We start from the raw sequence: 25807 nt of genomic DNA, 5'->3' as shown, positions 1-25807 counted from the left end.
TGTTACATTGTTGAGTTCAAAGGCAGTGTTCGTAGGCTTAGGGTTTGGAACTGCTTGGCCAAGGAACACGCCCTTTTGACTTTTATCATGTGCTAACAGCTGAAGAGACTGTTAGATAGATGCTAAGATTTGATTCTGTTGATTCATGTAAGTCAGAAAAGTTTCAAATTTTTGTTTTATCGCCATGGATTGTACTAGTGGAGCAGTAGGAACAAGTTCATGGTTATTGTTTACAAGTTGATTTTGGTAGCCATATCCTTGATTAGCAGGAACAAGGTTGCGGTTGTTTTGATACCCTATATTTGCGTTGTTGGGAAAATTATTTTGCCCTTGCTGAAATTGTGGAGGATTTCTTTGACGGTAGGAATTGTAGTTCGCGGGTGGTCGTGCAGAAGCGTTGTTGACACCCGGGAGAGGTTGTTGTTAGGCAGGGGGTGCCCTAGCCAAATTCAGATGTTGTCACCAAGGTGCATTAGGGATGTTAAAAGCACAAGCCTCTTCAGAAGATTGGGGAGGGCACTCGTATACCAAAGGACAATAAGAATCGGTGTACTCAGGACTTAAGCAAAGAGGACATGGGGAAGTGTTGGCAGCCATGACCTGTTTGGGTTTCTGATCATTTAATTGAACCGAAAGAGCATCGACCTTTTTGTTTAGGGACTCGATTAGGGTTTTTAATTCCGGATCGGGTATGACCTCAAACATAGACGTAACTTTGGTAGGAGTGTCTTTAGAAGATCTAGAATAATCAGTGTTTCCCCAATGGGTGCTTCGTGAAGCCTGTTTCTCAAGGAAAGTGTATGCTTCAGTAGCGCCTTTGTCCATGAAACAACCGCCGTTCATAATATCTAATGTTTCCTTTTAATGGTCAGAGAGACCATTAAAGAATGAACGGACTAATACAGCGGTGTCGAGTTGATGATGGGGACATTCGAGAAGCAGATCAATAAATCTGCTCCATGCTTCCGAAAAGGATTCCTGGGGGTGTTGGCGAAATAATTGAATCTTCTAAAGCATTTCTATAGTTTTCTTCTTAGTATAGAATTTTATCATGAATGCTTGTACGAGTTTGGCCCATGTGTCAATGGATTGCGGCGTTTGTCTGGCGAGCCAAACTGAAGCTTTATCAGCTAAGGCGAAGGGAAACAACCTAAGAAAGACTTGTTCATTGGTAACGGTCGGATGGCGGAAAGTGGTGACTACTTGTTGCATCCGACGAAGATGATTGTACGGTTTTTCATGGTCTAAACCATGGTAAACAGGTAACAAACCGAAAATATTTGGCGGAATGCGAAAATCACATACAATCGCATCGAGTTTAATGCAGGAAGCAGGTCCTTCCTGTAAGGCAGTATAGAAATCCGAAAGGGGTTTCTCGACGGTGGGATTTTCCTGAGCCATAACTAAGGGAGATAATGGCAACGGAGATGTTTGACGAGGTTGGTTTACGGAGGAGGAACTATATCTAGGAGATAGCATAAGCAGTTGTTTATTGTATTTTCGACGACGATATGTAAGTTCTAATTCCTTATGTTTACCAGACCGTAGTCTCATACAAATACAAATTTTAATTCAAGGCTCATAAGGAACGAATTATGACTATAGATTTTAGAATTAAGGGAGGAGGGAGGTGAAGCAGGTCTTCCTGAGCTGTTGCTAACTTGAGCAGGTAAGCTAGGACAACGTGTGAATATTCCAGTAGCCAGGTCACCTGATAGAATTGAGGGAGGTTGTTCGTGCTAGCACATTCCTTAATTAGGCAACCTCAATTTTTTTCAAGTTTCCTAGGCACTGATGGAATAGGATGATGATTTATGATGGTGTATTATGTGGGGTGTTATTAAGATGATTAAGATGAAATTTTAATTATTAGGATTTTTTTTTTATTTTTAGTTTACGTAATTAATGTATTATGGAGACGTGATTTCGAAACATACAATTAAAAATGATAAATGTCAAAATAGAAACTAAACATACAATTAATACATGCTAGTTTTACACAGGAAGTCTACATATGCAAATCTATGTGAATAGAAATGTGTCCTACGTATGCAATAATCTATAGCTATCGATACGTGCAACTTAAATATGAGCTAGGGGAATATCGAGAACGAACTCATACAAATGAATACCGTGCACGTGAATTGATGTAACATACACATACAAAAATATTCTAAGCAGGTGGTTTGGAACTACACATACATCCAAATATATTCGAATCATATTAATCGTGTTAATGTGAAGATGTAATGGCGAACCACATTTATATGTAAAGAGTTCACATGCCAACACACAAACATGCAAGGTAAAACAGGTTATAGCAACAATCAAATAATATCCTCGACAAAGTTTGAGGAGTTTAAGAATTTGAAACCTGGAGTCCCGCGATTCCTCGTACAACGATCGAACTAACTCCCGAGCTCGTGAACTTACTAGATAAACTGGACTAGAGAGTCCAAAAGAGTACTGAAAGGGAAAGTGGCCTGTACCTGAAAACCGGAGTGTTGATACTCCAGGTTAGTCTCGCGCGCTACTAATTTAGTCTCGTCCGAGACTCTTTTGTCAGTTCAGTACTTCAAGTTCCTACGGAATACTTAGACTGTGCTAATAAAAATAAACAAGATCTGGTTCATAGGTATCTATTAGTAGAAAAAGTTGGGGCAAATAGGTACGTAATACGTTAGTATTGCAAAAGAAATGGAAATAAAAAAAGATGAGGGGGTCGGGGAGGGGTTTTATGTTTGATGTATTCCAGTTATTACGTTAAATGTCTAGAGTCCTTCGGCGTGCAGTGGCGCCATTTGATAAAACGCTAAATGTATACATTTCTTTAGTTTTTATTCTTTTACTTAAGTCCGAAGTCCACAGTCCGAAATCCGAAGACCGAAGTCCAAAGTACGTATAGTCGTTCGTTTAGTCAAGTTACCTTACTCATGTGGGTTTGGTAGGATAGGTCGAGTAAGGGATCGTCCAAACCTTAAGGCTCGGCAAGGTTCACAACTGGACTTACAACTTTTAGTGAGTAGGATTTTAGGTTTTTTAGTTAGTTTAATTAATTTAACGGAAATATAAATAATGTAAATTACTAACAGTGATTTCGATGTAAATAAACAAAAATAGAGAAACAGGGAGAGAGTTAATCATGCTCATGCAAGAATCATTTTTTAACAGTTTATATTACCACATCACTACAGCTCTAATTCATCTCGAGTTCATAGACAAATCCGAGACCACGTCGAGTATTGATCCCTAGCGAAATGCCCACATCTCTAAGCCGCATCGCACTAGCATAAGAAGTTGAACTAATATTTCATCTCTGGTATATCATTTCAGCTCCTGGCTCGATTCTACATCAGCTGGACCAATTGGAGAGATTTGTCGACACTGCAGAGTCGTAGCGAGACATTTTGGGTCTCTCACGAGGATCGTGCCGAGCATCGATCTCAACTTTGTACAGTCTCTGTCATTTTGGGACCGGATGTCTAATCTACACCTAATTTCTAAGTAGTGATTCTAGAATATTAAAGAGTCAATCCGGATTTTCACACGAAGTAAAGATAACCCTCCCCCGTGGGGATTAGCTCATGGTCATTGGAAGAATAATTAAACTTGCTGTATACATTACATAAATAAATGCAGGACAGAAATTAAACTTGAAAAGAAATGACTTTCATTTAGAAGAAAATGACTTACAGTATTTAAGATGCTGAAATAAAAAGGACGGAATGTAAATGCTGGAATGAAAACTAACTATGGCATAAGCTAAAGCATAATTGCTGAAGGAGAATATCTGAAGACACCCCTCATATATATAGGTTGGATGGCTGGAGAAGGATTTAATTAAGTTTTGGCCGTTTCTCAAATTGAGACGTTCAAAACTTTGATATTCAAAGTTTTGTCTGCATGTGAATTCCTTTTATCCAAAGTTTTGTTTACGAAACGAAACTTCATTTAATGTTTCGTCCTTTTATGTTTTGCTTTTGTCCCTTTGCTCAATTCCATTTCAATCTTTGAACAGGTACGTGTCTTCTCACATTGCAAGGTGGCACAAAATTGTGACCATCTCTTGCCACCTGCCTATGCTGACTCGTCATGCCTTTTGGGCCTACCGAGTGGGTCCACTTAGTGTGTCCAGTGGCGGCGCTGATTTTGGCATTTTTACAATTTTCTGTCTTTGCGTAGGGTTCGTCGCCCTGGTCGCTCTGGTATCACTAGCCAACGTCGGCATCTAGATTTATCAAATGTGAGCTTCGGAAGTTTGCTGCTTCTTTATATGTGGACCAGTTCTGCACTGGTTTTGTTCTTTTGGAAATTTCGGCTCTAGTCAGGCTTTGTTGGGCTTCACTGGGGTTGAGTGGGAAACTTCAAATATTCCAGTATTCCCGTACTTCGATGCATGTTTTATCATTATATTCATGTTAACTGCGGAAACCTGGAAAAGTATGAAATTATAATTATTACATAATTATTAAACACATAATTGATCAAAATGTTATGTCTCTCGGGGTTTAATATTACAATTTTGGGTGTTTATCAACGGCTGCGCTTGCGGTCACCCGCTAGCCACAGCCAAGTTGTGTCGTCTCATGGCAGCAACTTCAGCTCCTCTCCATATTTTGATTTCTAAACATGTTATTTGCAAAAAGTAAGTCAGTAGAGAAAAATAACGAAAATAAATCAAAAAAAAAAAAACAAGATGTGAAAAGGATTAGAAGGATGCTTCCCTTCTTAGATGCTCAACTAAGCATTCTTGCTCCTTCAATCCATGACGGCGGCGCCATTTGAAGTTTGTGTATATTGATGAGTCTTCAAAAGAGTGTAAGAAGTGAGGTTCATCCTAGATTGTTTGGGCTTGAATGATGGGAGTTTGAAGAAAGGAAGGTAGAGTTCTTATTATCTTTAGGACTTGTGTTTTTATTTAAGTTATGAAGAACATTAAAAGCAAAGTTAAAGTGCTTGAATGATTGAAAGAAACATAACTTGGAAACATATAAAGAGATTAATTGATTGAAGAACTAACACAAATAAATAAGATTGATTGATTAATTGAAAATGCAAAAACAAGAACAAGATTGAAATGAAAGAAATGAAGAACAATAAAGTAAAAGACTTGAATTGAAAAACAAAAAAACTAAATCCTAATGACACTAGATTAAGTCTAGGTTTATTCTCTACTCCTTCAAACCAATTGGTTTGGACCCTAAATGTAATGGATGTCTTCTCTCTCCTTCACTTTTAGTTTATATACCCCTACTTTTGCCTTTTACTGATTTGCCCTCCTCCATTACTTTTGAGACATTTCACACTTCACTTTTGCTTTTGTTTTATGCTTTCTTCTTGACCAAGGTAGGTTTTTGAGAATGCCATATTTTGAGAGAAGGGCCTCCATCTTTGGTCTTCTGAGTTGAGGGCTTTGACCTTTGACTTTGACCGTTGACTTTGACTTTTTCAGCACTTTTTCATAACAGATTCTGGTCTTCATAATAAGCATGATTACTGCTCCTTTAGGTGCTAAGACGCAGTTTTTATGATAAGTGGTCTGAAATTCTCTGTAACCTGAAAAAGGCAATAAAAGTTACGAGTTGTCTTTTCATTCGTCGTCAGAAGGGCTGTAATGCAAGAATATAAGGGTAATAAAATGCACATTTGAGAGCTGATCAATGCTCACTCTTAATGACTATAAAAGCCAGCCTTCAGAGCTACGTGTGGCTTGATTCAGTCTCACTAACACAATGCTGGATACGTAGGCATCTTCTCACTCATGAAGAGTAGTCATTAACACTTAGCAAAACCATCCCTTCTTTATTATCTCAACTTAAGAGCTAAGAACTAAGCCTTAATCCTTTATGTAAATTTAGACATTTACATGGAGCAACCTGCCCAAGAGCAGCTTAGTTGACTTTTTTGGTATAAACAAAATGGCTTTCTATCCTCAGCGAACGGCGATATGCTGTGCTACCACAATATGTTAGGTTTTGAAATCGCTGATAACCAAATGAACCACATACAAGTGACTAGCAATCTTTGGTACATTGGTAGCACAAGATGTTCTATTTTGAAATCGCTGATAATTGCGTAGTATCTTTAGATATATATTATAACTATACCCTCACCAATCTATTTTTTGGAGCACTCGCAGAGACTCCAGTTTTTTCTAAACTCTATTACTAATTACGAAAAAGTATGATATAAATAAGGGAACAATCCCATCTAGAGTTTCACAGAGTCTCTAACTTTTCCTAATCACTATAGCTAATTACAAAAAAACAATGTCATCTAGAGTTTCACAGAGTCTCCAACTTTTCCTAAACAATATAGCTAATTACGAAAAACTAGGACACAAAAAACTAAATTGCTAAAAACAATAGTTTCCACCGAAAATGATTTTCCTAAAACCCTTTCGATTTGATGCGCCATCCTCTGTAGGATTTAAACATTTATTCATAGTTAAGGATTCCAAAAACCACAATTCCAACCACAATAATTACAACATATTCCAATTAAATTTATAATTTTATAATTTTTCAAGACTATAATATAATTTCCTATATATATATTCGGCTGAATAACGAGATTCAATTAAAGTGGACGTTGGGCTTAAATAAATTATAAACCAAACCAAAACAAATTATATGTGGAAAATTAAATTATACAAAAAATAACATCACAAAATATATAATAGACAATGAAAATAAAATAAAATAACGGCAAACCAATAATGAAAAATATTTTAAAAAATATATAATACTGCATGAAACTAACGTCAAAGAATAATTAACGAGGAACCGAAAACTTGATGCAAATGCATCGAACTAACTTCAAATAATATTTAACGGGAAATCGGAAACTGGATGCAAATGGAAGCATTAAACTAATCTTAAAAAGTAACTAATAGAAAATCAGAATATGGATGCAACTACATTAAACTAACCTCAAAGAATAATTAACGGAAAATCAAAAAAACTTGAATGCAAATACATCAAACTAACATCAAAAAATAATTGTCGGGAAATCGGAAACTGGATGCAAATGCATTGAACTAACCTTCAAAGATTAAATTAACATGAAATTGGAAACTGAATGCAACTGCATTGAACTAACCTCAAAGAAAAATTAATTATAAATTGGAAACATGATGCAAATGCGTATAACTAATCTTAAAGAATAATTAACAGAAAATTGGAAACCGGGTTGAACTAATCTCCAAAAAAAAATGGATGAAAATGCATTGAACTAACCTCAAGAAATAATTAACGGGAAATCGGAAACTGGATACAAATTCATTGAACTAACCTAAAACAATAATTAACGAAAAATCAGAAACTAAATGCAAATGCAACCTTATCAAATAATAAACGAGAAATCGAAAACAAGATGCAAATGCATTAAACTAATCTCAAAGAATAATTAACGGGAAATCGGAAACTGGATGCAAATGCATTGAACTGACTTCAAAGGAAATTAGAAATTGGATGCAAATGCATTGAACTAACCACAAAGAATAATTAATAAGAAATCGAAAACTAGATGCAAATGCATTGAACTAATCTCAAAAAATAAATAACGAGAATCGGAAATTGGATGCAATTTCATTGAACTAACCTCAAAATATAAATAACGGAAAATCAGAAACTGGATGTAAATGCATTGAACTAACCTCAAAACATAGTTGGGTTATATGTTGTGGGAATGTCTCGATAAGTATTGTTTTGCATTTAAAATAGTGTTTATCTTTTCTCTTTTCGTATGATTGGGAACTCCTTGCTATTCAAGTAGCTTCAATATGAACTTCAGCTTATTAGGCAATCTCACAAAACTTCAATCAAACTTTTATTATTAAACAACAAAATGAAGTTGAAGGGTTTTATCAAAGGTGAGTTCTTTTTTTTTAATGGAGAATGAGGTTTTCACGTTATAAGAAATTTGGATGAGTGATCAATCAATATAATATTAATACATAATAGTTCTGCATAGTTGCAAATATTTTTAAGAATAATTAATATAACAACACCCATTTTTAGATAATCTTTGAAGATTCCACATAGTGAGTCATGCATAATTTAAAGAATAATTAACGGGAAATTGAGAACTGGATAATCTTCGATAATCCCACATAGTAAATCAAACATAATTTTTTTTTATGTCATGTTTACAAGGACACTACAGATGGATTAATAGAAGTTGGTATTACACACCACATTGGATAATTAAAAGGAAATCGGAAACTGGATTCAAATACATAACTGAGCTCAAAGAGTAATTAACGGGAAATCGGGAACTTTATACAAATGCAATAAACTAAACTCAAAAAGTAATTAACTAGAAATCGAAAACTTGATACAATTGCATTAAACTAACATCAGAGAATAACTAATAGGAAATTAGAAATTGTATGCAAATCTTTGAAAAATATTTAACGGAAAATCGGAAACGGTATGCAAATGCATCAAACAAACCTCAAATAATAATTAACGGGAAATCAGAAACTGGATGCAAATGCATTGAACTAACCTAAAAAAAAATAATTAACAGAAAATAAAAAACTGAATGCAACCGTATTGAACTAACCTCATAAAATAATTGGTAGGAAATCGGAAACTAAATGCAAATGCATTGAAATAACCTCAAAGAATAGTTAACGGGAAATCAGAAACCGGATGTAATTGCATCGAACTAAACTCAGCTCAAAGCATAAATAATAATAAACTAGATGCGGATGTATATATTGAACTAAATAACCTTAAAGAGTTATTAACGGGAAATTAGAAACTTGATGCAAATACAATGAACTAATCTCAAAAACTAATTAACGAAACATCGAAAAATGGATAAAACTGCATTGAACTAACCTAAATGAATAATTAACGGGAAATTATAAATTTGATATAACTACATTGAACTAACCTCAAAAAATAATTATCGGGAAATCGGAAACTTGATGCAAATACATTGAACTAACCTCAAAGAACTATTAACAGAAAATCGGAAATTGAAAGCAACTGTATTGAACTAACCTCAAAGAATAATTAATGGAAAATCAAAAACTAGATGCAACTGCATTAAACTAAAATCATATATTAACTAACGGGAAATCCAAAATTGGATGCAAATGCGTTGAAATAACCTCAAAAAATAGTTAACTGGAAATTGAAAGTTGGATGTAACATCGAAATAACCTCAAAGCATAAATAACTAGGAATTGTAAACTAGATGCAAATCCATCGAACTAACCTCGAAAAATAATTAACGGAAAATCATAAACTAGATGCATATGTATTGAACTAACCTCAAAGAGTAATTAACGGGAGATTGGAACCTAGATACAAATGCAATGAACTTATCTCAAAGACTAATTAACGAAACATCGAAAACTATATGCAACTGTATTGAATTAACCTTAATAAATAACTAACGGGAAATTATAAAGTTGATGTAATTGCAGTGAATTAACCTCAAATAATAATTAACAGGAAATCGAAAACTTTATGCAACTGCATTGAACTAACTTCAAAAAATAATTAATGGGAAATCGGAAACTTAATGCAACTGCATTGAACTAACCTCATAGAATAATTAATGAGAAATTGGAAACTGGATGCAACTACATTGAACTAACCTCAAAGAATAATTAATGAAAAATCAGAAACTTGATGCAAATACATTGAACTAACCCTTAAACATATATGTATTATATGTATGGAGAATAGAATGTCTCCACAAATATAATTTTGCATTTTAAGTAGTGTTTATCATAATTATTTTATTATGATTGGAAATGTCTTACTATTTAAGTAGCTTCAATATTATCTTCGCCACATTCTCACAAAACTTCAATTGAACTTCTATTATTAAACCTAACAACAAAACAAAATCGATAGATTTTATCAAGATTTGGTACTTACTTTTTATAAAGAGTGGTAAAAAAAGTGGTACAAGAAATTTAAATAAATTATTAACATAATTTTCATAACTTTGCAATAAAAATAACTATGCATAGTTATTAATATTTTCTAGAATAATTTAAAATAATAGCACCCGTTCGTAGGACGGGTTCGGAAGCTATACAAGTCTTATGTAGCAACCCCAAAGACCTTGTGGAAAGTCGGTACAGGGAACGACTTGGATTCTATTCAAGAATCCATTTAATATTCTCAAGCAAGACGCGCACCAAGATAATCAGTATAAGGTAGTCTCATATAGTACTGGTTAATAGTGGTAAACATTTCAGTCCAATTCATGCTTCAAACGATTCTAGGATCTTTCTTGAATTGGAGACCTGTTTAAGAAGTTACAAGAGTCAATCTAACAGATTTGACTGCAGTCTTGATATAGTTATCCATCTCATAATATACAATAACGTTCTTTCCAACTTTAATACAATTACAAGAAGAAAGACAGCTCAGCTGCGGGAGTGAATGGCAATATGCTTTCTCCAAAGAATTCGAATAGTGATGCCAGCAGATGGCCAGCATCCATGTCCTCTTTCCAGGCTTGAGCGAGAGCGATCGACATTTTTGGTGGCCGAGCTTCACTTTTCTCTCTTCTGCTGCTGCCTCCAGAATTCTTGTCATTTGTAACCTGTCTGAGCGACGACGATGGAGCCATGCTGGAATCCACTGAGGTTGCAGGAAATCCATCAGCAGCTAATTGCATGTCCGTCTGCATGCTGGTGGCTGGTAAAGCACCAGTGGAGCCTTCTGTAGCAACTCTCTTGAGCGATGGCTGTTGCCCCAAGTGCTCTTGACTCATTTTGCGTTTATCTGATTCATTGAAACAAAGACAGCTTATTATCATGACAGGGAGTAGACTTGTCTGAGATACAAGTGTGTGTGTGTGTCCATGTGATGCATGCAAATCTAGGTGCTAGCATTACAAAAACCGGGAGTGTCACATTATCCCAGCGATCCTCAAAATACAATGAGTGAATGATTGAACGACTCATCTTCCAAACAAGTGTAATTTGGCATTTAATATTACCGAGGGCATGCATAACAGGTCAATGGAACAACACATGATAATAAAAGCAAGAAAGGACTAAATCACCGCTAACGGTGTGTGTGATTGCTAGCTGAGAACGTTCACGACAGAAGCATACAAATAAACTTTTGATCAACTACAAGAGCTTTCAAGAGAAACTCTCCCCTAATAATTTCCTCAAGGCCCCATATGTAACTTTCCTCTTTAAAAAATTTCTCGAGAGTGGGGTACTGAATATGGCCATCCAACTTAAACCAATTGGTGGCAAGTGGAGAGGCCCCATAATTTATATATTTGAACGCAAAGCTTTAGACACCCGATATTGGATTATAAACCTCAACATGGGGAAAGTTCCTTTGTGCAAACAAAAACACACTAAATCTATTGTTGATCCCTGTTGTGCTTAAAAGAGGGAGGAAAACAAAGGAAAAGATAGCACCCAAAATAAACAGATAATGGTAAATGTACCCAATCCATTCATTTTTAAGGCATTTTCCTATTATCACGCAGACTACCTGCGGAGACCCACACGGTCACCTATTCTAGGCCTACATATAAGCCATGTAACATATGTGACTCTGCTAAAAGCCTAAAACCATCTTCCCATGAATAGTACCAATTGAAAAGAGAAGTTTGGGATACTACTTGGCATTGTAGTTGCAACTCTTTGAGTGGTCCTCCAGACTGTGCGTGTCGGTGGGGATAGCAAACTAGGGAACAATTTGAGTCGATCATACATGCACTGACCAGAAGCACACTGGAAAAGGAATTTCACATCAGTAGCCATTGATACCCTTTATGAGACTTTGGACCATTATAAAATTTGACAAAACTTTATAAAAGAAGCTGACCAGAAGAGAACCATAAACACGCCATGCTTCATGCCTCTTCATCTCATTCTTTTGCTTCTCAAGAAGTATCTCTGGTTCCAGAAGTTGTAAGTAAAGCTCAAGATTTGGCAGTATAAGAAGACGTATCTAGCAGATGGAGTTTCAATGTCAGTTTCTTTTGCAAATACATAAAGGGCAGACATTTCAGAACAGTTACTCTGAAATGATAACATATATACCAGAATTTTCATCTCATATAATGGTTGTTACAAGTTTAGACAAAACATCTGCCGGAAAGTTCAGAATTCTGGAAAATCCAGTGGGTGAAACGGTACTACCAAGGAATTCAGAACCAAAAAGAAAAACAAATTAACAATAATTAAAACCACTAAATTATTATATTAAGAAAATAAAAGTGAGTTATCCACATAATCTATGTTGACACCTATAGATCTAGATCTATTAATTTTCAACATGGTCATCATCATCTTCATCATCTCCTGTCTCTGATCTAGAAATTGAGTGTTGTAAGTTATTGAATTTGGGCATCCAACTTAAAACCAATTGGCGATAAGTAGAGAGGTCCCAATACTTATATATTTCTATGTGTGGCTTAACATATCCCATGTGGGACTAAAACATCTCAACAGAAGTGAAGAGCTAATTATGGGGATGAATGACGGGATGAAAGAAGAGTTGTTACACTTTGATGCTGCTGCTGCTGCTCAGCATGTGTACTGAAGTACTGAACATATGATGCTGTTCGTCCATGTTTGGTGATACAAAGGGATAAGTGGAAAACATACGAAGGTGAGAAACAACTTCAAATGGACGTTAAAGGAGCAAGACAGTCTTAAAACTTGCTTAAACTGAATCTAAAAACTTGAATTTCATGATTGACAATGAACTTGCAACCAAAATTTCGTTCTCTGAAAACTCAGGAATTCCAAAATTTTGTTTACGAATACAAGTACAATGCCTAACCATCACAGTCAATGAGAGTCTAAATCATCTCCTCAACCACAAATAAGATGCATATCACGAGTCCACCTCCCCTAGATGCTAATAATCCAACTAATAGACAAACATGGATCTGAATCCCACTGCATATAAATTTCAGGAGTTATTGTGTCTATATATACAATTAAAATCCCTAACCATCACAGTCAATGAGAGTTGTAACCGAGACCCCATCACAGATGAGATGTACAAATCATGATCCCATCTCCTACCTTCCATGTAAAGACTTTTGTCTTACCAGATACAGTCCTTAACAAGTTACTGGTGGTGAAGGAGTGAGTGAGAAAACAGGGAAGAGAGAAAACATGAGAGGGGGAAGAAAAATGTAGGGTTTGATCGGGTTTTTTATATTTCTTTTCTTTCCCTTTTTTCCTTCTCAATTCAAACATATGCATCCTGAATTCTTCACCATGTTGACTGTGTCCGACACGGACACATCCCACTAACAGCTGCGTCTGTGCTTCATAGGTTCGAACTTCAAAGTGTCTGACACGATAGGTCCATATGCTTTCTCGGTTAAGATAAAACAATTCAAAATGATTGAAAAAAACAGAAATCCAGTGAAAAGAGGTAAAGAGAGAAAGCTAGGGTCTGCTTCAGAAAAAGATGGTAAATCTTTAGAATGTATGTTTTCCCCACAATTATCATGACCTGATACAGTATTCTAATTCACTAGCGATTTAATAGCTTTATTTTCTCCAAAAGAAGGTTTTCATTGGGGGTTGCATTCTCATTGGAGGAGGGCGTTGTATGGAGTTGAACTGAGACAGAATATTCATGTTGAACAGGATAATGATAACAACATGCAATCACCAGATCACTATAAAAGTTAGTACTAATTATTACTGATGAGCAGAATGATGAGGATAACCACAAAGTGACAAGAGAAAAGAAGATACCACACTGGGTCCAAGTGCGGAAAGCCCTTGAATAGCACCATAATGCTGAGTCAATGACTTTGTAGGGTCCAGAAAGGCATGAAGCAGAGTCCTTGTCACACGTGGCTGTAGATTGTGGTAAACATGCCCAAACCTGCAATATGTTTCAATATATTTCAATATCAAGTACAACAAGCAATATACAAGAAATCGAACAGTTGCACAGTAATTGATGAGATCAAGAAATGGAATGCAGAGACAAAATTTAGGTTCAAGTCCAACGAAAGATGGAGTTAACTGACCAAAGATTCACATGTACAGACTCAAATACTCAATACATAACAATCATGATAACCTTTTAATTCTGATCTATAATAAATTAACATAACTGTTCTTCCCCCATCATCTCCCTTATTTCTGATGGCAAGAACCAAGACTTGAGGGAAAAAAATGGTTAGCCTCTTAGAGGTGTATTTGAAGTCCCTTTAAGCTATTCTCGCAAAGCAACTTGAGACAAGCGCAAAGATTCACAGAACTGTCATGTAAATAAACCTTTCTTCAATCAAAAGTTTAACTTTCTTTTTTCTCAGGAGGCAAGCTGCAATATATGATACCACTGGAAAGCTTGTTGAGTTCTTAGAATGTTTTTATCGAAATATCCAATATATTGAATCATCTCAAATCATAAGCTTAATGGCTCATACACAGTTATTAATAACACTGAAACTTGTTAATGCAAAACTTCATACATTTATCAATCAATAAAATAAAAATAAGGAATTTCTATCCAAGAAAACTCTTATTGGAGAATAAACCTAATCAGTTGTCATCAAATATACTACTTCACTTCATTTAGTTTCTTTTATATGTAAGGCAAACGAGGAGCGCATGTTGGTCTAAAACGTATGTTCCCTGTATTGGTTGCGAAAGTCACATTGTTGAAACCCACAACCAACTATCCCAACGCATTTCGACTTTATCCCCCAAATCATTTTCACTTTGTATTTACCCCCAACAGTTAGTCAGACATCTCACTTTCACTTAGCCGTTTGAGTTGTTTGTCTTGATCCCAACGGTCTCATATTAAAAGATATAGCTTCCAAATTACATACTGCATATGGATCTTGGGTAGCAAGTAGCTACTTGGTCATACCCACCCATACCCTTAAGTTACAAGAGTATCTTAGATACGTATAAAATCTATATTAACCCAATCTCCGGAAGCTTGGACACACTAGCCCACTCGAACAACACTTCTTTGACTTATTCCACTATCTTGTGTATTTTTTTTCTACATGTGCTGAAAGATCCTCAAATTTCTCTCTTTCCATATAGTCCACATAATACATAATAGCACTTGGAAGATGATCCACAAGCCACTTGGATTGCCAGACAAAAGACTCGTGATCGATTCCTTCATTAAGGTTTCTCTAACATTTAATGGTGGATCCCAAGGTTTATAAAATGAAAATAATAAATCGTAACTAACATCTCTCGCCAATGGACAATTGACAAGAAGATGATTAATACTTTCTTCCAACTCTTTGCAAAACGAACAAAGGTTTGGAAGATTCGTATCCCATGAATTAAGATTATCAATTATTTTAACCATTCCTATGTAAGCAAGCTAACAAAACAAAAGGCCACTTTAAACGGGATAGGCTTCTTCCAAATCCTTTTATATGGGAACTAAAGAGCCTCTCCGTCAAAGATGTTGCAAGGTAGTTGGCCAAGACCAAGTAAAAGGAATTCACGATAAACCCAACTTTCTCTTTTCAAATCCACTTCTCAAAATCTATTCCCCACATCGTAAATAGACTCTAAGAAGATCTCAAAGTTCTCCATCTCCTAATTGTTAAGGCCTCCTCTAAGTGAGACGTTCAACACCAACCCCTAAGTGAGGTTTTCCCCACCCAAACATCCTCCAAAAATGAAATAGTCTAACCGGTTCTGAGTAGAAAAGTCGTGTCTTTTTTAAACTTCTCCTACCCACTTGCAATACTCCTCCCAAAGGAATTACTCATTTACTTTTTTTTTTTATCTGTAAAAGTTAAATTTCATTACCAGTATTAATAAGTGTTACAAACAAGATAGCTAGCCCTTAGCGAGAACTTAAGCGTAACTAACTACATCCCCACAAGACTCCCAAAAACAAAATTACAACACTAGTGTATCCCAATTACAAATAAAATCAAGAAATCTCAACTCCCTAAAGATGGGCACATTCCTTGACCAATTATACAATAGCTCCTTAATATCTACCAAAATCTTGTGCATGTCATTTTCCTTGTTCTCAAATACTCTCCTATTGCGTTCCAACGAAATCCCCCACACTATTGCCTTGGGAATATGTTCTGCTAGCCACTTGGCTCTCAAAGAAAGATCAACCGCGAATATGTCCCCTTCAAGAGCCTCTCTAATATCACCCGGACACCTCCATGGTTTATTAAACGAAAAGAAGAAGAATTTCCAAAGTTGCTTAGCCGCCAAACAAAGATTAAATAAGTGGTGCACATCCTCTTCAACCCCCTTCAAAGAGAGCATATATTTTCAATACCCATACCTCTTTTATTTAATTTGTCAATGATTTGAATGCGCCTAAGATATGTCATTCAAGTAAAAAAGGCCACTCAAAATGGGAAATTCACTCGTATCTTCTTATGCAGAAAGTTGGCAATGATTTCACTCTCCTCTAGCTCCTCTTGTGCATTTTTCTTAGCAAGCACACCATAAAGCAATTTCACCGAGAACACTTTACTCTTATCCCACTTCCAATTTCTCCCATCCACCTCCCCAAACTCCTCTCCTTCTTGAGAGATGACCGCTAACAACTCGGCAAAGATTTCTAGTTCCCAATCATTAAGGTTCCTTCTCAAACCCACAACCCAAATTCTGACACTTTAGCTTCCCAAACCTAAGGGATTACTCTATTCCTTCAACGACCACTTGTTCTCCCCATCTCCATACTTTTCCACCACTACGCTCCGTCATGTTCATTCTCCTCACCGTATCTCCAAATCCATTTTTCTAGAAAAGCTTTGTTCATGAGCAAGATGTCTTTGCAACCCAAACATCCTTCTTCCCTTGGTAGCCAAAGACTATCCCATTTAGCCATGTGCGTTTTAGTCTTCCCTTCCCTTCCTCCCCTCTACATATGATTCTTCTAGATAGCTTTACCAAGTGCTTAGCGACGCATTTTGGAACTGGGAACAACAAAAGATGGTAATTTAGAATAGTAGATTAAGTAAAATTCACCAAGGGACACCTTCCCCCAATAGAAAGACACTTCATTTTCCATTCCACCAATTTACTTTCAACCCTATCAATCACCTTAGTCCAAATAGCCTCGAACTTACTTATAGCTCCCAACAGAAGGCCCAAGTATAATGTAAGAAAACATAGACCGTACTCCATAGTGCTCATAGAAACTAATGAGATGGTTGTTGATGTGTCCTGTGAAACTCCTAACAGTTTGCATCTCCAAAACACATTCTAGACTAACTTGATAAGTTGGCATCATTGTTATCGGGATGTCATATAGAGAGAGCTCCAACATGAGTGTCACACTACATCATTGTCAAGCAAAGTCAGTTTTTATGATGTGAAAAGCACACAACAATATCCTATTGATCCTTTTCCTTTCTACTTTTGAGGCGACAATGTGTCCATGGACGTGTAAAGAAAATTCGGATAATTCAAGACTTGAGGTCTAACCAGCAGAATTTACAGAGTATTTCAACAACGACATGGTAGATTGCTCTTTCGTTGAGCCAATAATAAGGCATATTTCATGGTTGAATTTTTCCCAACTTCGGAAGATGTATGTGAACTTTGCTGAGTTTTGGCGGGTGTAAGTCTTACCGAACTCAAGGATGAGTTTCTTTCATGTTGGGGAGAATGATGCAATAGCATAAAATATTCATGTCCTTTTGAAATTAGTTATATGTTATAGTAAGTTCCCTATTTGTTTGTGAGACAGTGATTAGAAAATTTGTTAGTACCAAAACGGGGATAACCAATGTGTTTTAAACATGTCATACTAAAATGGAAAACAAAACGAATATCACATCAATACTTTTTACGGACTCCAATGAAAACAAGTAAAAGATAAATGGGAACAAAAGCAAAAGCATCATAGACAGCACACCTCTTGCATATCGAAGTGACTAGATTTGCAGTGAAGTTCCTGAGCTCCCAGTGATTGTCAGAAAACCTATTTCCCAACCTTTTGGCCACAAGGCAGGTAATCACAGATGGCATCAGCTGGTGTAGCTGAAGACAAAGCAAGCAATATTAGATTTGCAAGTGCTATCCTTTGAATGAAGTGGAGAAATACTAGTTATTAATTAAAACAGGAAAACATGCCATGTGATTCACCGTACGGTAAATTCTACTTAGACAGGGTTGGCTTTCCTCTCAGGTAGTCTGGGTGGCCATCGATGGATGAGTCACTCCGACAATTTGATACTAGAAGTTTACTAATTATAATGAGTGTTACAGTGTTACCATTTAGAGCTATATACAGAACTTACATAAGGTTCTATGTGTATGTGTGGATTCTGGAGAAGGCTACGAACAACGCGCATTAGAGCAAACAGAAGAGGAAAATTATTCAAACTCCGTGTAACCTGAGACCAAAGTTAGAATTAGCAAAGAAGAAGAAGAAGAAGAAGACAAATATCCATTCAGTTCCATAAATAATAACCAAACGCTAAACTTTACCTCGTCAGAAATATAGTAAGTGAAATATGGAACTAGAGGATGAAGTCCTGAGTCTGTAGCCAAACTTGCTAATGCTTCTTTAAACAGAACAGAGTCAGACCTACTGACTGTAAGATCTGTGATTTTATCAAAATATAGCTGCACAGTCCATCAAGACAACATTCAAATTACGTCCATCTATGAAACTTAACAAAGAAAACTTGCATATATCAGACAAGAACAACATATATACCTGAAGCTCCCTAGACAATACATGTTTGATTGGCAGTTTGATTTCAACGGGAAGTCCATCCTCCTTTTGTTCAGACTTCCTATTATCAGAAGGGGCAACAAGTGCTACAAAGAGAACATGAATGGTATACAATTAGCTTCAATTTTGATACAATACACTGGTAAAAAGAAATTTTCCAATCCTCAAATTAAATTTGGTACAGACCAAAAGTGGGAATATCTATAAAAAAAATGATGAAAGGAAAAGAATGAATGTCCTTGTGCCATATCAAGAACATACACACATACACGTTATAGCGAAATATATATATATATAGGGGAGGGATAGAGCCACTCTATCGACTTACAAATTGAATTAAGACCCCATTTTTTGTGGATATGATCTTCTTACAATAGATTTTTTTTTTTTTTTTTTATCAACAAAACAATATTTTATATTAATAATAATGAAGATGTAGTGTGAGAGATTCAAACTACTAGAAGTACATATAAATGCTACCCCTCAATCACAGACTCCCATCTAAAAATGAGGTCTTCCAATTTCAAACCTCTAACACTAGGTAAGAAAGACACACATGCCCACATAAGTGTTTTACATTTGACAATAAGTTGTTGGACATCCCTAAACTCATCGTCAAAAGTTCGACGATTGCGTTCCAACCATATGGACCATGTAACTGCGTGAGCTATAACCTTTGCCAATATCCGACCGGTAGTGGAGATTCTACCATTTGGCTTGCAGTTGAACTGCCCCATCAGACCTTGTGATGCGTCACCACGACACTTAAGAGAATGCATGAAATAATCCCATATTATTTGTGTAAATTCACAATCCATGAACAAGTGCTGAATGGTTTCCTCCTCCTTAGTACACATGACACACCTGTTAACTAGGATTTTTCCTCTCTTTCGAAGATTATCACACGTCAAGGTCCTGCCCCAGCATAAAGCCCAAACAAAGAATGAGACTTTGATTGGAACTCTATTATTCCAAACTTTGCTATATGAAAAATTAAGGCCTCCCAAGTGCAAAGCTTGTATCCTCTTTTCCTCGATCTGCTCATACATTGACTTCGGAGTAAACAGTTGAACCTTCCCTAGCCACTTCCATTTTTCATGATCTTCATTAACCCTTTGAGTAGCAAGCAAATCCAGAAACTCACAGATCTGTAGTAGCTCTCTATCGAACAAATTCCTTCTAAATTTCAGATCCCACGACTGTACATCATTATCCCATATAACATGTTGTTGAACAGTCCCAGACTTGTTACTAGAAATTACATACAAATCTTTGAAACGTTCTTTTAGAGGCATTTGCGAGCACCACTTATCATCCCATAACATAATTCTTTCTCCATTTCCAAGCTTGAAGCTTAACTCTCTCTCCACCATACCTTTATGGTTCATGATTCCTTTCCAAAGACTGCATCCATGTGAGTGGCTGACTTTTTTAGTGTTCAATTTTGAACATTTATCTAATGGTCCAAAATTTTCCGATTTTATAATAGCATTTGATTAGGTTAGACATATTTGAATGAGCCGAAATTTGGTGGGCATGTCATTCATGGTGGGGAGATCATATCTACAAAATATCAGCCCTTAATTCAACTTGTAGGATGAGATATGGCTTTGTACATTTTAGGAGTGGCTCTAATGGGAGTGGCTATATATATATATATATATCATATATGTTCTTAAGCAAAACAAACAGAATGATCTGAGACAGAGCTTTTCACCTATCTTACATGAAGCATATAGAACAAGTAGATAACTCAGTTTATAGTGTAACACTAAAACCCAAAAGCTTCATATAACACAGTTTACAGTGTAATACTAAAAACCTAAAAGCTTCATATAACTCAGTTTACAGTGTAATACTAAAAACCCAAAAGCTTCATACAACTCAGTTTACAGTGTAATACTAAAAACCCAAAAGCTTCATAAAACTAAGTGTTATATGACAAGAAGTTTTGGGTAGGGTATAAGATAAAGAACTTTCGGTGAAGTCTTTCTCTGAAGCCTTAGCCTAGTGATTAGTTTATTGCTAACCTCATTTCATTTTTTCTTCTCTACTTGATGACTTTCCTTGCAAGAAGATAACGAGCAATTCCATACCACGTAATTTTATGTTCAATTTTTTTCCTGTCTTTTGGCTTTTGGGTGTAATGGGGCTATGGTCCTTGATCGAAAAACAAAATGCAATAAACTAAGATACAGACCTTCCACAGGAGCATTTTCTGGAATGGCAGGTTGTACTCCTTCAATAGCTAACCAGTGAGCAACAACTGCTGTATCAAGTGGTGCTTTTGGTATAGGTGCTTCGATCACCTGAAAACCCCAAATAAAGTACACCATAAAACCCAAAATGGTATGGAAAGACTTAAAAAAATATAAGAGCATCTCACATCTTTAAATTCAACATCCTTGTCATCGATATAAAACAAATCCTTATGCCCAACAGCTCTTTTGAAACGCAAAGGATCTCCAGAGGCAAAGCCATAAATTGGCTGAAGCAACAACAGTGTACATAAGCAAATGGTAATCCTGTAAAGACAATTAAAGTAGAATAGAAATAAAGAATAACAAATACGTACCTCGACATTTCTCAAGTTGAGTGCACTGTCCACGTCATCAGCTGTCAATATTGTTCGCTTAGAATGCCGCATGCATTTTATCGCCTCCTGCAAAAATTTCACACGTTAGCAACGAAAAGTAATAATATAATATAATAATGTGGGAGTACCTGCATAATCTCTCGCATACGGTACTCGACATCAGGGGCAAGAGCGAGTGCCACGTCAGGAGACAAGTTATTTATTCCAATGCTTTGTGCGATCACCTCAATTGTTTCCTTTGGTACAATGCTCATCTTCTTTCTCACCCCAAAATCACTTTTATAGACTACTTACACCTTCTCTCCCTCGCTCTTCTACTACTAGGTTTCGAATCATTAAATTTCGGTTGCTCAAAATATCGCACAGGTTTTGAAATATATTAACGCGATATTTTGTTGCGGAAAAGTTCCAAAACAATACGTGGAAGCGTTGGTTCCTCCAAACGCTCATCAGCCGTACACGTATCACTCCTTCCAAAAAAAACAGGTAAATAAAAGATCTGGGCTACCACGAGGATATCCCTATAGGGATGAGTGTTCCGAGACCGTTGGATGGTGCGAAAATCAAAAACAAAAAGGAAGAGAGAGAATATGGGTTTGTTTTTTATTTTCGGACCGTTGGATCCGAGATCCAACGGTTTCGGCTGGCGTCCCTATGAGGATATCCTCGGGGTAGACGAACTCTAAATAAAAAGGGTAGTGAACCTCCAATTTCGCACAAGATTCTTAAAAAATTTAATTTTACTTGTTTCTTCCTATTCTCAAAGAGCATGTCTTCAGTGCGCATGATGTATGGGTACGCAGGGAATGAGAGCCTTTGGATCAGTACTTCTTTGTTGAAATACACCCTCACCTCTGTGTGTAAGTGGCCCAGATTTATCCTCACTTTCTCTCTCCTGTGCACTCTAGATTTACCCATTCTCAAAAGCTTAATTTATTATAGAGATTGGGCTTGAAACTCAATGTTCCAATTTAATTACGATAAAAAAGAGAAAAGCCCACCCAGTCCATTTTTAATAATATTACAAATTTGTCCTTTAAATATAAATCAAAATTAGACAAATATATCAAAAAGAAATATGTCACAATTAGATTGCAAACAGAAATTCCTAATTCCCCCAAATTAAGCCCAAATTTCAAAATGAAAAACCGTAATGAATAAAAAAAGTAACGATACACAAAATCTACTAAAAAAAGGACAACCAGATGACAAAAAAGTTATAACCCAAATTTCATTGATAGTTTCACCATTTTGATATACTATGATTTTCATTTTATGAAAAATTAGAAATAAATTGGTTAAAATGTGTTGAATGTATTTATTGCAACATGCATGAGTGTTGCATCAAATATACTAGAGTTGATTTGCACTGTTACTTACCACTGCAACATGGACTATCAAAACATGGATGTTGCAGTGTCAAATCCCACTTCAATATGAGTGTTTAGGTCGAATGCAACATGAGTCCGACTAGCAAAGTCGGTAAAACCTTTGGGTGATGATACCAGAGGTCTGGGGGTCGAACCCCACTGGCATCAAAGAGTTACTGATCTCATTTAAAAACAGACTTGCCAATCAAAAAAGGAAAAAAAAAAATGTTGTTTGAGGTTTAAATTGGTGATGTTTGTTTGAGTTTTGAGGCATGTTTTCCACTGAAACATCCATGATGTAGTAAAAAACACTACTAAATCATTAATTTTCTTTCAAGTTATGCAGGGAAGGTCGATGTTGTTGGAAAATCTAAATCTAAACTGAGCATTCCCAAACAAAGTGATTACAACTACCTCAACAAATGTAAACCCAAAAACGAAAGGCAAAGAAATGATAAAGGAGAAGGGTAAATAAAATTTGGTGAAAAGTGAGTTGTTGAGTTATAGGTCAAGTTTGAAGTCAATGTTTGAGATTGTGGATTTGATTAGAGGCGACATAATGGAAGTGCATAAGGAAAAAAATTATGGATACACCGTTTGCAACTCTTTTAAGTGTCTTTATTGAAAATATGTTGAATGTTAAAACTATAATAAAACAAACATTGATGTTTGGTCAGTTTTGGAGACATACTCGACAGTAGATGATGAGTTTTGGATGTGTTGGGGGAGACGTTGCATTGATTTTCGGGTTGCCTTTGAAAAGGGAAACTATGGTGTTGTATCTAAAAAGTGTAGGAAAGAGTAACAAGTCGGAGTTTATGATGACCTACTTTGGAGGAGTGGACAAAATCAAATTGTTAGGAGTAAGTAATGAGATTACAATTGTTGTAAAGAAGATTGGGATGGAAGACAATTTTGTGAGGTTGATATCCCTATACTTGACTACGACAATCTTCTTCTCGAACCCAACAAGATTCAATTAGTCTTTTGTTCCACATATTGAAGATTTGAATAGGATGAGAATAATCTCGTGGCCGAAAGTAATCCATGCATAGTTAATGGATCAGATAAGACATAAAAAGAACAAACTTTCGACAATGTTTCGTTGTATGGTTGCACGTTTGGTAGGTTTCGTTTTGTTTTGAAAATGAATTCTATTTCTAATACAATCCCTTTTGCTTAATACTTTTGTTTCAAATTTCAATATTGGTTGTGTGAGCTGACATATGTGGTTTTTATGTATGTAATGGAGATGGGAAGAGAATATGGATGATGGATGTCGTTGGTTAAAACCACATAAGATCAAAACTTAATATCCTTCTAAAGTAAAGGATGAGTAGGGTATCAATCCGCTTTTGACTTATATCAATTATAAAGGACAATAGTGGAAAGAGGTGTCGAGGGATTAAAAACAATGGTTGTAGAGATTGTGAATTCCTAATGATAAGCTAAACTAAACTAAACTAGTAATTGATTATATGAGTGAGAATTCAAGAGATTTGAATCCATCGATACCTTTGGTTCGCGACCTTCTGCTTCATAGTTATTCTCACAAGTAGACTACAATTAGGCAATCAAGCGAGTGTTGATGTCTTCTTGGATGAAACATCGTTAACACTTATTTCTTCTTAAGGTTGTTCCTATATTTATGCTATTAATATCTTCTTTCCTTTTATATAGTCTCGGGCCGACATTCAATGTATTACCGAGAGCAACGCCAAGGAGTGCTTCCTAGTTAGGCAATCATTCAATGAATCACCATGTAAGGTAAACACAGAGAATACTTCCCCTAGGTAGCCACTCCTTGTGCTACCCCTTCTAGGGCAACACAAAGAATATTTCCATAATTCTAAAGAACTACACTACTAGAAGAAAAGTAAAGAACATTAGCATGATATTAATATTGCAAAACATAAACCTTATTCTATACTTTCATCCCCTGGTGTGGGTAATGGGACTAATAACTAAAAACATAAAGAACTAACCTGATTGGAGAACACCATAAACTAGAAGAATCACCAAACCCTAAGCACCGGCTTTATCTCCTCCCTTGACGAAGAAGATTAGCCTTCTATCAAGAAGGAAGAACACGAAGAAGAAGAAAATAAAAACATAAAATTAAGGAGATTAATTTATTAAAACTTGGCTAGTGAAAACCGAATCTCTTATTATTAACCTCTCTACCTCAAGTTCTGAAGACAAGAATAAATGAATGTGAATTAGCAATTACAACTAGCACTGAAGTGCTCCTTATATAGGGGTTACAATGAGCTCAAGAAACATCTCAAAACATGGGTTTTTGGACCTAATTTCCTATTACATCTTGACCTCCTTCCGATTCCATCTTCGTTTCCAAAAGCGTTAAGAGGCGAAGCTACTGAGTCGGTTCCATGCGTCTAGATGCACAGGACAGTATAAATCCATGTGTCCAAGACACATGAGTCTGTTTTCCTAACTCTGCTATGTCGGTTCCATGCGTCTGGACGCAAGTGACAGTATAAATCCATGCGTCCCAGATGCATGAGCCTGCTTTCCTCTTTTACTCCATCTTTCATTCCTCTTTTGCAAGCTTTAGTTCAAGTAACGGGTCATTTTGCCTTAGGCTTCCAAGTAAGCTCTAAAACAGGTCCAAGTTCTATCTTTTCATAGCTTCAAAACCTTGGGCCTTCTTCATAATTATCCATGAGCTCTCATGTGATCTTTAATGCTCCAAATTGCTCCTTTTTGCCCCTTTAACTCTAATATTTGGAAAAACTCTCTTTATCACTTGTAAAGTCATAAAATACAACTTACAAGTACTATTAGTCTAATAAGATGGCTAAACAAGAGGTATAACTGAGGGTTAAAATATATTTTTTGAGCACTTATCATGAGCATACAAAGATAATCACACCACTAGATGGATTTGAATTTGCCGAGCCTAGAGTTTGTAAGTGGAGCTTGGACGTACTCCGAGAAATAATATAGAAGTGTCCTCTAAAGGAGATGGGTCTTGAAAATGTAAGTCTCATAGTTTTGTCTAAATATACTACTCCAACATGGATCAACTACTGTAAACTCCCATTGCAACATGGATGTTTGCACTGTGAGTTACTACAACAACATGGATGTTGCATGCAGTGTCAAATGTCACTTTAACATGGATGTTGCACTGTGAGTTACTA

At 36.1% G+C, this 25807-nt stretch overlaps 1 protein-coding gene across 1 annotated transcript; it reads right to left on the bottom strand.

The window, feature by feature from the left end:
- Window positions 1-10237: 10237 nt before the first annotated feature.
- TAFII59 (TATA BOX ASSOCIATED FACTOR II 59) lies at window positions 10238-21739 on the bottom strand. Its single transcript, XM_086556951.1, has 12 exons — window positions 21402-21739; window positions 21253-21339; window positions 21064-21165; window positions 20878-20986; window positions 18660-18763; window positions 18428-18565; window positions 18238-18333; window positions 17853-17977; window positions 13727-13859; window positions 11829-11954; window positions 11623-11734; window positions 10238-10760 (listed from the first exon to the last, which is right to left on the bottom strand). Exons 1-12 carry the CDS (start codon window positions 21525-21527, stop codon window positions 10381-10383), a joined length of 1638 nt encoding a protein of 545 aa, XP_086413077.1. The 5' UTR covers window positions 21528-21739; the 3' UTR covers window positions 10238-10380.
- Between the last annotated feature and the right edge of the window lie 4068 nt (window positions 21740-25807).

Source organism: Coptis chinensis, chromosome 4 (assembly GCF_015680905.1).
Source record: "Coptis chinensis isolate HL-2020 chromosome 4, ASM1568090v1, whole genome shotgun sequence".
Lineage (NCBI taxonomy): Eukaryota > Viridiplantae > Streptophyta > Magnoliopsida > Ranunculales > Ranunculaceae > Coptis > Coptis chinensis.
The sequence above is the reverse complement of the archived record's forward strand: the minus strand, read 5'-3'. Positions and strand labels throughout refer to the sequence as shown.

Bases quoted from the DNA above. Each gene is read 5' to 3' on its own strand.
- TAFII59 (XM_086556951.1), bottom strand. From the start codon at position 21,527: ATGAGCATTGTACCAAAGGAAACAATTGAGGTGATCGCACAAAGCATT. The intron at 21,166-21,252 runs GTACGTATTTGT...TTGTTGCTTCAG, and splicing joins TCAACTTGAGAAATGTCGAG to CCAATTTATGGCTTTGCCTC. The intron at 18,764-20,877 runs GTCTGTATCTTA...TTCTCTTTGTAG, and splicing joins AGAAAATGCTCCTGTGGAAG to CACTTGTTGCCCCTTCTGAT.